Raw genomic sequence first — 14,075 nt, forward strand, 5'->3', positions numbered from 1 at the left:
ATAAAATGTTTAAAAAGTACACACAACCTCGCAAAGCTCAGTGGACTCCGATTAGATGAGAGTCGGCCCAGAAGTGAAGTGGAGAGTTGACCATTCTGTGAAGATGTGAGCAGTGGACATTCACTGTCTCACTCTGACCATCAGTCTGAATGCTGCCTTTCACTTGCTGTACAAACTATTATCTCTATAAAGACAGAAATAGCTGCAGGGCTGGAGATGAAGGTTCAGAGTATTCAGTTAGACAAAGGAAAATATGTGGTTCCAAATGTAAAACGACTTCCTGCCTAATACTGAACGTATTAAGTCTGAAAAGTCCTCAAAATGCTTTACTATGACTTTTGCAGAAAGCCTGAAATTTTCTCAGGGAGATTTCTAAGGATTTTTCCTTCTCCAAAACCCAACATGCATAAAAATATTTTATTCAATCAACCAGTCAATCAATTAAACAATCAGTGAATCAATCAATTTAATCAATCAATCAACCAAATGTCATTGTGATTCCTCAACATGTAGATTTTTTACATTTCTGCCAACCTGACGCTCACATCATTGCGATAGTGCAGTAGGTCAAAGTGAGGACCTGATGGAGGAGATGGATTAAATGGATCCCTGAACATGTAAAAGTACATTTCAATAACAATGTAGAGTCCTCAGAATGACAAATGACTTAAAAAAGTAAAAGTTATATTTTCCCAAAAGCAAAATCTGTTTTTAAGGGTTTCATTTGTGCCTGAAAGGGAGGTTTAACAGTGTTTTTTGATGGCTCTGTAAAAGGACAGAAGCTCCTGCAACCTGAACACGACGCTAAACATTGATTATTTCCTTCATGACAGAGGGGATATTTGTAGCTGCCTGCGAACACAGGCAGACCTTAAGAAAACCTACAACTCTTTGAAACTGTAAAGCGATCTAAAATATAATCAGTTGACCATTTGTCACAGTCTGTTGTCCTAATTAGCGTAACGTGTCGAAAACTACATAAACACGCTGCAACAATTAGTGCTACCACTTCCTCATCAGCCTCTGAGCTATAGTAGATGGTAATGGATTGTTCACTTGGGATCCATTTATCAGCCCCTTGTTGTAGAGCGAGTCGCTCATGTAATGTGAAAAATGCTTCATCCTGTTCCAGTGAGAGACTGGAGGCATGCAACAGGCTGAGCAGGAGTGGAACAGAAGGGCTGAAATGAGAATGACTGAAATCAGGTGCTTTCAGTGAGGTGTCCAGTGAATCCTTGTTTGATGGAGAACATCCAGATTATCATCTGCACCCATGCAACATTTGGGCAGGATTAGCTGCCATCCAAGTGATTGAGTCTGTATGTGGGACTACATGCTTGATAAATGGTAGTGCAGATTTCACTTGCGCGGTAAAGAAGATGTGCATTGCAGCAGAGGGGATGGAATCGAAAGGAGTAAAATGAAACATTCATCGGAAGATGTTGATAGATGGCTTTATCATGTGAGAGCAGATGTGGCCATGGAAGGCCAGGGTGATGATGTATTGTTTAACGATATATGGGAGCAGTGCATGAATACAAACGGCTGCTTTCATTCCTCCTCATCTCTATGCCTACCAGTGCTCGTGCAAGTGAGCACAGTTTGGTGTCTCGGCTGGAACGGTAAGACTGATGAGTCCAGATATGATGTATGTCCTGTCCGCCTGCTCCCTCTCCATCACCGGGCATCCATAGCATTGGTAATGATGATGAGGGCAGCCTGGACAGTAGCGTATTACTTCACCATGGAGGAAGATAATGGGGCAGCCTCCTACGGCGCTAGAGGAATCAGTTCAGGAATCCAATTACTGCCATCTCACCGTGACCCAAAAACACACAGAGTTCTTTCACAATATAGCTTAAAGGGAGGATGCCAACCTAAAGAGGTGATGAGGAAGCCAATTAATCCATACTAATCTATGCATATTGTTAACTCCTACAATCCCTGACCCAATTTGCCTTAAAGGACAATTATCGGGGATTAGTTGATCAATTTGCCTACATTTATAATGTATTGTTCATTTACACTCCTCTGCATCTAAGATCAGTGTGACATATACCTGATGCTGGCCTTTATTTTAAAATAGATTCCTTATTTAAAAATAAGCAAACAAATTTACTTTTTGATGATTTTATTTGTTTTCTATTAATTTCATCCATAAAAATGGTCAGAACTGGTTAAATGAAATATAGGACGTGATTTCTCTGGCTAGGAATCTGTGAGAACTATGGAAGAACGAGGGTTTATTTAAGTTATTTCAGTATACAGGTGCTGCACAGTGGGTGGTGGTAGCTCAGTCTGATGGGGCCTGGGCTGAGAAGCGGAGGGTTCTTCGTTAAAGCTCAGGTTCTCGTCGTTTGCACCTGCAGAACACTGCCAAGGTGCCCTTGCGCAAGGTCCCAAACCCACAAATGCTCATATAGGGCCGTGTGATGAACTGGCCACTCATCCAGGGGAGGACCTGCCTTCGACCTCAAAGGAGATAAAACAGTGAAGACGGGATGATGTGATAGCACCAATTTGCATGGTTACTTCCTGATTTTCACCACATGGCACAAAGATGTTTACTTAATGTGGTTTAGGGACTTAATAAGTTAGGGTCAAACATAAAGCATATACTATAATTCGTTACTGTAAATTTTGGACTTTATATGGCAGGTTTTGAGAACCCAGGAAAAGGCTGCTAGTAAAACCAACTGAGAGCAATCCAAAGCATTTCAGTCCATGTTTCTGGCTTTTAAAATAATTGCTTCAGTAGCAATAGTTGTGCTTTGCTCTTCAAAATCGGTGACAAAGTGACTAAAAGTGAAGCGAGCCTTCCAAACCCTCGTGTGACAGCACACAGGAGGAACCTGCCTCAAAGAGAGTCTTGTTTCCCAGAGGTGTCACAGAGAACCCTTCACCTGCCTCTGGCATGCATTGAAAAACCTTCTGTCACAATCAATTTCTGATTCACCATAAACAGACAAAACAATGCTTGTGAGGATCCATTGAAATGAATAATAAAAATAAAAAAAAACACGAGTGGGTCCAAACCCAAAGAAGCTTTCCCTTCCAAATTGTCATTAGCTTTATTAGATTACAACCTTTGGAGATGTGGCCAGTTATGGATCTTCTGTTTATGAGATTATTTCAGCTGAAAACACAATTACAAGTGCATTTCCATTATGATAGAATACACTCAAGCTTATTAGACTAATTAGTGCAAATTAGAGATGAAAGGACCTTCTAAAAGGAACCCAAAGAGTTCTTGTGTCAACAGATGCCTTCAGCATGCTCTCTTGAAGTCTCCCCTTTCAACTTGATTAAAAAAAAAGGCTGATATTGTCTCCCCTGTGAATCTCACCCTTTCCCCTCATTGCTGGAAAAAAGGTTTTTTCCCATCTTTTGCTTGGCTCCTCTATTTCGTCTCTCTTCTGCAAACAAGATTTATGGTTTTGTGGGCTACGGTAATCTATAACAAATAAATACGAAACATTATTCTTTCTTGTTTTAGCACACAAAAAAGATAAAGTATCATCTTTAAAGAAAGGACAAATGTCTGCGACACAAATCCATTAAGAGAGTAGTTTTCAAACTACGACACTTCTATCCTGTTACATCCAGCAGGCTTACCACCAACCAACTTAAAAATGATCTGTGTTTACAAGAGTCATATTTTGCCTTTGGTTTAGAGTCATTCATTAGTTGTGCCAATTAATTAACTGTATCACTAACAGCAAAAACGGCAGCTTTAGCTAACACGGCTAATATCCTGCTTAGTCCCCGAGAGAGACCACAGTTTGCTGTGTGTCTCGAAATACTGGACTCAAGTTTGACAGCATGAAGCCGATGTCATGTGGAGACTTTACATCCAGCACACAGAGAGAAAAGCCAGTGATTTCATCATAAAAAACACAAGCAACTGTCACACACTATAAAGTAACTTCTCTCTCTCCCCTTCTTCTCATCAAACGCCCAAAGTGGCATTTGGAGTTGCTCGGTCTAAAAAGCCTCACATCATAATTGCAGAATTACTCCTCCCTTCTATTATTGATATAGTTTCAGTCATGATTGAAGAAGCAGCAGCAAGTAAGCTAAAGGCAATACCATTGTCAGACAACACTAGTGCGAGGTGCATTCATGACATATCAAAAGACAATATTATTGGAGCAGATTAACAGTTCATCAAGAGAGTTTTGCCCTTCAGACTGATTGAACTAATGTAATAATAATAATTTAAAAAAATGTTTACTTATGTGGAGGAGTGGAAAATAAAGCTTGGGGGAGTGGGGGATATCAGTCAGGGCCCTCCTTATTAGTTCAGTTGACATAGTCATCTGTCCCAACATCCTGGCCCATCGCTGTCGACACTTCTGTGTTGATTATAAGTGCCTTAACATCGTCACTCTCAAGAACTCTTGTCCCCTGTCAGGCCCTCAACTTCATTGTTGGCTCAACCTTGTTCAGCATACTTAATTTCCGTTGGGGGTATTGGCAGGTAGAGCTGGTGCCAGATGCCCAGCATAAAACAAAATTCACCATTAGGCAAGGGATGTGGTGGTTCAAGGTGATGCCATTTGGACTCTGAAATGCACCTGCCACTTTTGAGCACCTAATGAAAAGGGTCCTGGATAACACTTGGCTGAGCCGGTGCATGAAATTCTGCAGGCCATCTGTCTGACAAGATTACACCTCAACCCAAGATCCACCTGTTCCAAAGGGAGACCTCCTTTAATCAGGTGGGTAGGCACCAATCTGGTGAAAATAGCAACAGTGGGCTTGGCCTCAGACTCCTCCGGTTTGATAAGGACCTTGCCACCACTCAAAGCCCACTTCACCGATTGACCCAGATAGACAAGACAATCAACGGAACTCACAAATGTGCCGAAGCCTTTGAACTGTTATGGACAGCTCTGACACAGGTTGGAGACCGGGTCATTGGTTATTGACAAAGATGGCAGCACCACCGATGCAGTGCTCCTAGGGAGGGGACCAGAGAGGGCAGGTTAACACTAATTACTTTCATGCCCTCAAGAGGCTAAAGAAGTACCTCCTTGATGTGGAACTCTTTGCGTATTGTCACCTAAGCAGTCCAGAAAGGACCCCTAAGTCACTCACAGGCCCCGTGAGTATGTTGGTGTCGTCATTTTGGGGTCATTTCCCACCAAAGACCAGGGGAGTTGGCACGTGCCCAAAGGATTGGCAAAAGGCAAGAACCATTTAGGTTCAAACTAGAGATGTCAGGACAATAAATAAAAGAGAGTAATATGGAATCAATTGAGAGGTCATATCGCATTTTCTGAGATTCTCCCCGCAAAACTGCTGAAAAAAATGACTGTATAAGAGACCCCTACATGTCACACCAGCTGCTGACTGAAGGTTTATGGATGCCACTTCTGATTCAGCATCGAGGCTGTAGTTTGAGTCCAAGACTCCGGCTACATTTTGGATTAGAGTGGAAAAGGGACAATCAGCCAAGGCCAGACCGCTGCCATATGCCATAATGTACATGTGGCTGATGATTAAGTTATCCACCAAATATTTTTGCAATTTGGTAAGATTAAAAGGGTCTCTGTATCTTTTTAAATGGTTTTTTTTTCATACATTTTTGCCACTCAATGTTATTCTGAATAATTGTAGTTCAGACACAGTAAAATGTCTTGATTTGGAATGTTTTAGTAAATGCACAAAGAATGTCTCTTTTTCTAAGTTTCCAAATTAAAATAAATATAATAAAAAGCAGGACAAAAACAAACTGATATGAATTTGTCTGATATGAATTCAGAAAAAAGAAAATCCATGGCACCCATACTATTTTTGAAGTAGTTTTCACAATGTCAAAAGTGCAGAGTGATTCATAAAATAAATAGATTAAAAATGTAATTTAAATAAATACATTTAATCAATATTTTGAATGTTGATGATTGATCCTGGACATGGTTTGTGATGATTCAATGGTGATCCTGCAGCTTCTAGCATGTTAAGCATCAAAGTTTGTTTCTCAAACAAAAGGGGAAGAAACAAGAGGGGAAAAAACACATTTTTCCTTCGACCAGCAGTTAGAAACAGAACCTTGACATGATGTCAATGCTGCTTTTTGTCTGCTGGAAGCGGAACTGCTGTTTAAAGGTTACTCGTGGGGATAAATCACAGCAATATTGGTCAGTTTCTGGCCTGCAGTCTTAAACATCATGTCTAGTAAATGCTTTTATAAGGGAAACGTTCTTTTGGTGACTCTCTATCTTTGCTTAAGATATTCTTTATGTCAGAAATATTGCCTATTTTTTATCATTTGTAGTCTAAGATTGGTCGACTCAAGGTATATTGTAGCTGTGATATGAAAAGGTATATTGTTATGTTATTATGATGATAAAAACGCCTTTTATTCTACGATTCGTCCATTCTCCTCTTTGTCCATCATCACAATGTCCGACTGGTTCGCCATCACCTTGACAGTCTGGAAGTCTCAGAGAATCTTAACATGTTCACCTTTAGAGGTGTTTTCCCTCCCCCAATGCATTGTGAGGAGATCTGTCTTTATGCCGTTGGCGTCTATCTCCTTCTTCTCCCAGTGTAACATCAGGGCTTCGATCATTTGATGATCGGCAGGGCAGCGTAGGTGTGGTTGTCTTCTAAATAAACACTGTCAAACATGAACATATTATTTAACAGAGACATTGCTCACAGAGGCTGTCTAGAAATGACCGGGACAGGTTTGTAGTCTGAGCAGCAACGATGTATTAAATCTGATCTTAAATCTGACCAGCATGATGGTCAAAAAGGGCTGGTGAAGAAATAACTCAAAATTCTGATGAAAAACAGGACAATCAGATGGACGAGAAGGCAAGAGTGAGACAAAATCACTATGGCAGCAATTGCTTCGCAATGCCAACCGAGAAAGTGAAACTGCTGTAAAAACTCAGCTTTCTGTCATTAGTTTTCATGGTACAAGATTTAAATTATTACTCATTATTTAATAGTATTCACTCAATGTAGTAAAGGCACAAACTAGCTAGATACACTTGGTTGTGTCAACAGACATCCAGGGTTGATGGCAACCAGAAATGTTGATGCAGTTTGTCTAAATCCAGATGTGTTGTGGGCTTCCCTCAGCAAACTAGGAGAAAAATAAGGAAATAAGGAGAAAAATAAGGACGTTGTCTGTCCTTTGCATGGACATCACCTGAGCTTTGGGATTCTCTGATGGCCTACATCAAACTATAATGTGATGTGGATCAGACTGTGCTAACGCTACTCATTTGGTTTATTTCCCAAAAAGAACAACTCCTCTGACAGACAGCCTTCCTCTTGTCAGCTTTCCAGCTGTTTTTATGAGTAAATATACGGTAATGAATATCTGCTGCTGCACCGCTGCGTCCGACATAAACACATCTGTTCCTGGTGAGGCTTTACTCACAATTGCAGAAAACTGTAGACTTGGTCCAGTGAGTAGCTGGGTCCTTATGTGTTAAGGCAAGTGTGTGATGGTTCTCACACCATTCCAGGTCTGCTTTTGAGCCCTAAATCTGTTTATTACACTTGATATTAAACAATTGGATCATCAAATCTGATATGTGTTCACAAATGGGATTATTCATTGTGATCATTAGTTGATCATCAAATTTTACTGATTTTATCTGATCAGATTGGATCTTTATTCATACAGCTGACTATTAAGTCTTAAGTCGGCTCATTAAATCAAATCATATTGGGATTTTTCCAGATTCAGATCAGATTAGGAGGGAGTCTGAAACCCAATTGAAATAATATTGTTTCAGATGCTCTGGAGTCAGGATGCTTTGGACTCTCAACTCACATTTCAGTCAGGTGTCTTTCTTTTTCACGTACTAACTGTATAATCAGCAAACTGTCAACTATCATAAAAAAAATCACAGCCAACAAATGAGTTGCTACTCATTAGCGTAGCAACCATGTAGGTCCGCTCCGGATGGACAAGAATTCTCCTGAGAATTCTCCTCTGTCTGAACATACACAGTCATCTCTGATAAAAGAATAAAAGTAATAATTCATCATGGAAAGTCAGATAAAGACTGGATCTGCCTCAATTAAATACCGTACTCATAATCCAATCTCATATCAATCAAATAAAACGTGAATCTGCTCACATGAATGTCGTGCAATAACTGCGGAGCTCTTTTTTTCGAGTGGTTAGTCAATGCTTTGTTACTGCCTGAACCTCGAGCCCCTCCGAGGACACCGTTCCCTTGTGTTTATTCTGTTTTCAGATGACACTTTATACATTAACGTCAAAAATTTGAGCAAACATGTTCCCATGTGTGGTGTCAAACTTGTTTCAATAAAAAGTGTCAAATTTTACAGTAAATCTTCATCATCCAACCTGTTTCCTGTTCCATGCCTGTGAATGTGTGTATGCGTGTGTGTAAGAAGGGTTGTTTGACAGTCCTATTCTTACCTCTGTAGTGGGGGAGAGGAACTTATCTGTAGGCTTTTCATGCCACAGTGATCCAGAGTAATCTAATTCAGCCTTCCCCTTTCTCGCTTGTGTGATTCCCTCATATCAGTGCATGCAGATTGCAGAAAACCTCGTGTGCATGTGTGTCTGAGTGCATAAAAGAGATGGGAGAGGTAGGGGGATGGACAGAGTTAATGAGTTCCGAATGCATCTGTATTTGTAAGTACAGTATTTGTGCTGTGTGCTAGGCAGCACAGAGCTGCACAGGAAGCTGTCTGTGCAGGACTGGGAAAAAAAGCAGGGCTCAAGTAACATATGCAAGAAAAATGTTCACTTTTCAGTAAAAGTTGGGTGATGAAAATGCTTGAAATGATCAGTCAACCTTCTCAATTTGCATATTCTCACTGAGATAATTGCAGCTGCGTTAAAATCGCAAATCAAGGTGAAACAAAGGAAACAAAATCAAGCCCGTTTGTAAATGCAAGTGACACATTTGATCTCTGTTAGTGGACTTGAAACACTGTTCATTCTGCCTCCTGCTTCCACGAGTCTCAATTAATTGATTGAGACAGATTTAGCAGATATTGTATTATCTGCTCCACCATTAAAAAATGAGCGTGAAGAACATTACAACTAAAGAAATTGCTGATAGTTTGGGGTTTGAGTATGCGAGTACAGGCCAAATTTTGATTTTTTTGTAGTATGAACCTTTACTTAAAAGCAAGTAAAGGAAAAAGTCTTTCACTGAATAGAAATGATCATGCAAATCATCTTTGCTGGAGAGAAAAGCGTACATTCCTCGAGCATTGCAAGCAGACTGTTGATACATCAGTGACAAGATGTGACAAAAAGGAAGTGGCACAGTGCAGCAGCATTAAACACACAGCTTCAATTATCCTGAGAATGAATCAGTGGGTGAGAATGCGCTGTGTTACTCTGAATGCAGGAGGAGCCACCCACACGCAGCTATCATCTACACAGCTACAGGCGATACTTAGAAAATAACACTGACACAACAGTCAGGTATGTAACATGCAGATCAGAAGCACCAAAATAGAAATGAATGCAAGTTTTGTGTGAGTAATCAACGTGGATCTGAAAGACTGTCTCTGTCTTTTAGCAACGGAGCACACAAGTGCATCACAACACTGTCACTGCGGGGTTATGAATATTAATATGTTTGTTATCAGTGGGTCCTAAAGTTTTTGATCTCAGTCTGAAGCGAGGAATCTTGGATCACAGAACAGTGTTGCAGAAATATGTGAGGAGAGCTCCATTATGATGTTCTGTCGGGGACGCTTTGGTTAATCTACACAGCAGACTGTACCTGCATGTTGCTATGGGACTCAACCTGCCTTAGGCTTAACCCCAGGCCAGAGTTAGACTCCAGACCCCATCTGAATTCCACCTGCTGGGAAATACAGATGCTCTCTTCCAGCTTCTAAGCACAGTCTTTTTGTACACACCCCCAATAGTGTCGTCTCTATTCCACAGCAATGGTAATGTTCAGCTGAAGGGAAGCACCCAGTCAAAGACAATATTCCTGAAAACTGGCTTTTTCAGGTCATTTTAGGTGTTTGACTCATGTTCAGTGTCCCAATTTCTCACTACTTATTTAACTATATTTCTTTACTGATTTGAGAATGCTGTTAAATTCTTATCCTTTATTGGGGGTGTGGTCATATGGTGGCCTGCTGGCTCCAAACACAAGCAAAACTTGTTTAGTTGGAATATATCAGTAGTATAATATCACTATTAATTGTGATACAGCGTTATAGTTAGTTTTTATGGATAAAGGAGTTCCTCAGACGTAAAGTGACCATCCTTCCCAAGATGCATTTGGCAGTAAACAGTTCATGAAAAATATACGTGCTTATGAGTTTAAGTCATTCCTTTCATGCTGCCATGACCAGAAATTATTAAAGTTGCACAGAACCCTTCCATTTGCAATTCAAACTGTTTCATTTAAGTGCTGAAAGTAAATATATGCAAATCTCGTTTCAACAATTCAGGGATTATATTTAAGACAATATGATGCTCTACAATAACGGGTTATAATATAGCACAGTTCTGCATAACCAGCCTGCAGCTGAATTTGTGGGTGCGGCACTAAGCTGGAAGTGGCGTGACTCACCATAGCCAGGGGCACGATTCCTGCCAGGTCCTCTTGTGCCAGTTGAATCTCTGTCTCTACCTCCTGTGTAGCGGCTCGGCTGGCTGGGTACTCCACCTGCCAGGCCATCCAGCGGCTGCCTAGTGGCTCTGGAAAGCTTTCCATTTTCAGATCTACCTGGAGCACCCGCTGGTAACCTGTGTCAGATCTGTCAGAGTAGAGTGCAAACAGCCAAACAAAGAGTGTCAGCAAATGGTGACAGAGTGAAAAACATTGTTTGCGTGCTCAAACTGCTCCTGTGATGTCATTCACCCTGATGTTTGCACTGCTGACAAGACAAGAAGTGGGACAAGAGTTAAGTCTGTGGTTGAAATCAAAGCAATCAAGTGCACAGAACTGATCGGTAATGTTATGATCGCCTGCTTATTATTGTGCTTATTATCTCCCTTTTTGTGCCAATACAACCATGACCCACTAGGCATGGACCCCCTCTAGATGTCTGAAGGTATGCTGGGGTAACTGCCGGCGAGATGCTATCAGCAGATCCCTAAAGGTCTATAGATTTCGAGGTGGGGCCCTCCTGGATCAGACCTGTTTGTCCAGCACATTTGGAAGCCTTGTCAACCACAAACATGCTGTTGTGCTCCTTAAAAGAAAAAAAGACTGGAAAGACTGTCTATTAGTTTACAAAAAGGCCATCCGTAAGGCTAGAACAGCTTATTTTTCTTCTTTAATTGAAAAAAATAAGAACAACCCCAGGTTTCTTTTCAGCACTGTGGCCAAATTAACCAAGAGTCACAGTGTTTTAGATCCACGTATCCCTTCTTCCCTTAGTGGTGAAGACTTCATGAGCTTCTTCACTGATAAAGTTCTAGCCATCAGAGAGAAAGCTAACCAGGCCATCCCAGCAACTGGATCATCACCAGATGTGCTGACTGTGGGAACATACAGGTTCTCCAACGAGCCCTTAAACTCCTTCAACCCTATATATTTTTCTGAGGCGTCATCGCTAATTCAGAAATCCAAGACCACCACATGTCTTTTAGATCCCATCCCAACACACCTGTTGAAGGATGTTTTACCATTGATAGTCAGTTCTATCCTGGACCAGATCAATGGTTCTTTAGTGACAGGTTATGTACCCCGGTCCTACAAGGTGGCAGTGATTAAGCCGTTGCTTAAAAAACATCACTAGATCCTGATGTATTAGCAAATTACAGGCCGATATCCAACCTTCCGTTTATTTCAAAAATTCTTGAGAAGGTGGTGGTGACTCAGTTACTCGAGCACCTGCAGAGGAACAGCCTGTTTGAGATGTTTCAGTCAGGCTTTAGAGCTCATCACAGCACAGAAACAGCACTTCTTAAAGTTACTAATGATCTTCTCATATCTTCAGATCATGGACTGGTCTCTATGCTGGTTCTGCTGGACCTCAGTGCTGCTTTTGATACAGTTGATCACAACATCCTGTTACAGAGATTGAAACATGTGATTAGGATTAAAGGGACAGCACGAGACTGATTTAGATCATATTTATCTGATAGATACCAGTTTGCTCATGTCCATGGTGTTCCCTCCTCATACAGTAGGGTTAGCCATGGAGTTCCACAAGGTTCTGTACTTGGACCAATCCTCTTCACCTTGTACATGCTTCCCTTAGGGAACATTATTGGGCAGCATGGGGTAAATTTTCATTGTTATGCTGATGACACTCAGCTATATTTATCCATGAAACCAGAGGAGACAGAGAAGTTAGTGAAGCTTCACACCTGTCTTAAAGACATAAAGTCCTGGATGTCTTCAAATTTCCTCCTCCTTAACTCAGGAAAAACTGAGGTCATGGTGTTTGGTCCTAAACCTCTCAGGGATAGATTAGATCATATGATCACTCTAGATGGTATCTCATTAACATCTAGTCTCTCTGTGAGGAATCTAGGAGTAACTTTTGACCAAAATCTCTCCTTCAACACACACATTCAAACAGTCTCTAGAAGTGCCCTTTTTCACCTGAGGAACATCACAAAGATCAGGAAACTACTGACGCGGCATGATGCTGAAAAGTTAGTCCATGCATTTGTTACTTCCAGGCTGGACTATTGTAATTCTTTATTATCAGGGTGTCCAAACAACTCTTTAAGAAGCCTCCAGTTGATCCAAAATGCTGCAGCCAGAGTTCTGACAGGTATTGACCACAGAGATCACATAACTCCTGTACTGGCGTCGCTTCATTGGCTGCCTGTTAAATTTAGAATAATTTTTAAAACCCTTCTTTTGATCTACAAGGTCCTCAGAGGCCTAGCTCCATCCTACCTGGAGGAGCTAGTGACACCTTACCAGCCCAATAGACACCTCCCGCTTTCAGAATGCTGGTCTACTTGTGGTTCCCAGAGTCTCTAGGAGTAGAATGGAGGGCCGATCATTTAGCTACCAGGCCCGCCTGCTATGGAACCAGCTCCCTGTCCAGGTACGGGAGGCTGACTCCATCTCTACTGTTAAGATTAGGCTTAAAACCTACCTCTTTGAAAGATCTTATTGTTACTAATTCTGCAGTTCGAGTTACTATTATAGACGGACAAACTATCATACTTAGGGGGTCGTCTAATCATTAGGTTAACATCTTAGCTATGCTGTTATAGGCCAAGGCTGCCGGGGTCCGGAAACATGATCACCTGACAGGCCTCTGTCACCCCACTGGGTCATGGTTTCCTCTCCTCTCCCTCCGCTCCGCTCCTCTCCTCTCCTCTCCTCTCCTCTCCTCTCCTCTCCTCTCCTCTCTTCTCTCTCTCCTCTCCTCTCCTCTCCTCTCCTCCTCCAAGTAGACTAGTTATGCTGATTCTTGTGTAGTTTTTCTGCTTCTCCTTCCCCCTCTCCCCTTCTGTATTCATTTACAGGTATTGCCGCCTTCGGAGCTGCGTGATGACCTCCGGCCCCGCTGACCCACTCAGCCAGCGGCTTGCATAAATAGTGTAATTTTATATGTGTTTCTGTGCTCTGTGCCTCTCCTCTCCTCTCCAGCCGGCCATCAGCAGGAGGGTCCCCCTACATGAGCCTGGTCCTGCTCAAGGTATCTTCCTGTTAAAGGGGAGTTTTTCCTTGCCACTGTTGCTTGTCTTGAGTTAGGCCCTGGGATTCTGGAAAGCGCCTTGAAACAATTTTGATAGTAAAAGATGCTATATAAATAAAGATTGATTTGATTTGATTGATTTAAACCCTTATCCATTTTTGCACGAGAGCAGGGGAGTATTATCCTGTTGAAAGAGGCCACGGCCATCAGGGAATATCGATCCCATGACCGGGTGAACAACAGTGCTTAGGTAGGTATCAAACTAATGTCCACTAACGTAGGTATCAAACTAACATTCACTGATGTAGGTATCAAACTAACATCCACTAACGTAGGTCTCAAACTAACGTCCACTAACGTAGATATCAAACTAACGTCCACTATCGTAGGTATCAAACGTCCACATGGATGGCAGGGCGTTGACAAAAACATCACACTGCCCCCAATGGTGTGCCTGTGTCCCATAGTGCATCCTGGTGTGA

General features: G+C 41.7%; 1 protein-coding gene across 2 annotated transcripts in view; it reads right to left on the bottom strand.

The window, feature by feature from the left end:
• The window catches only part of si:dkeyp-14d3.1 (transmembrane protein 132C), a 133,416-nt gene that overhangs the window by 25,261 nt on the left and 94,080 nt on the right, over nt 1-14,075 (bottom strand). For both annotated transcript variants that reach the window (XM_057033532.1, XM_057033531.1), the window contains exon 4: nt 10,551-10,737. In XM_057033532.1, coding sequence (XP_056889512.1) covers nt 10,551-10,737 — 187 coding nt within the window. The remainder of the gene's footprint in view (nt 1-10,550; nt 10,738-14,075) is intronic.

This window comes from Takifugu flavidus, chromosome 5, assembly GCF_003711565.1.
Source record: "Takifugu flavidus isolate HTHZ2018 chromosome 5, ASM371156v2, whole genome shotgun sequence".
NCBI classification, from domain to species: Eukaryota; Metazoa; Chordata; class Actinopteri; order Tetraodontiformes; family Tetraodontidae; genus Takifugu; species Takifugu flavidus.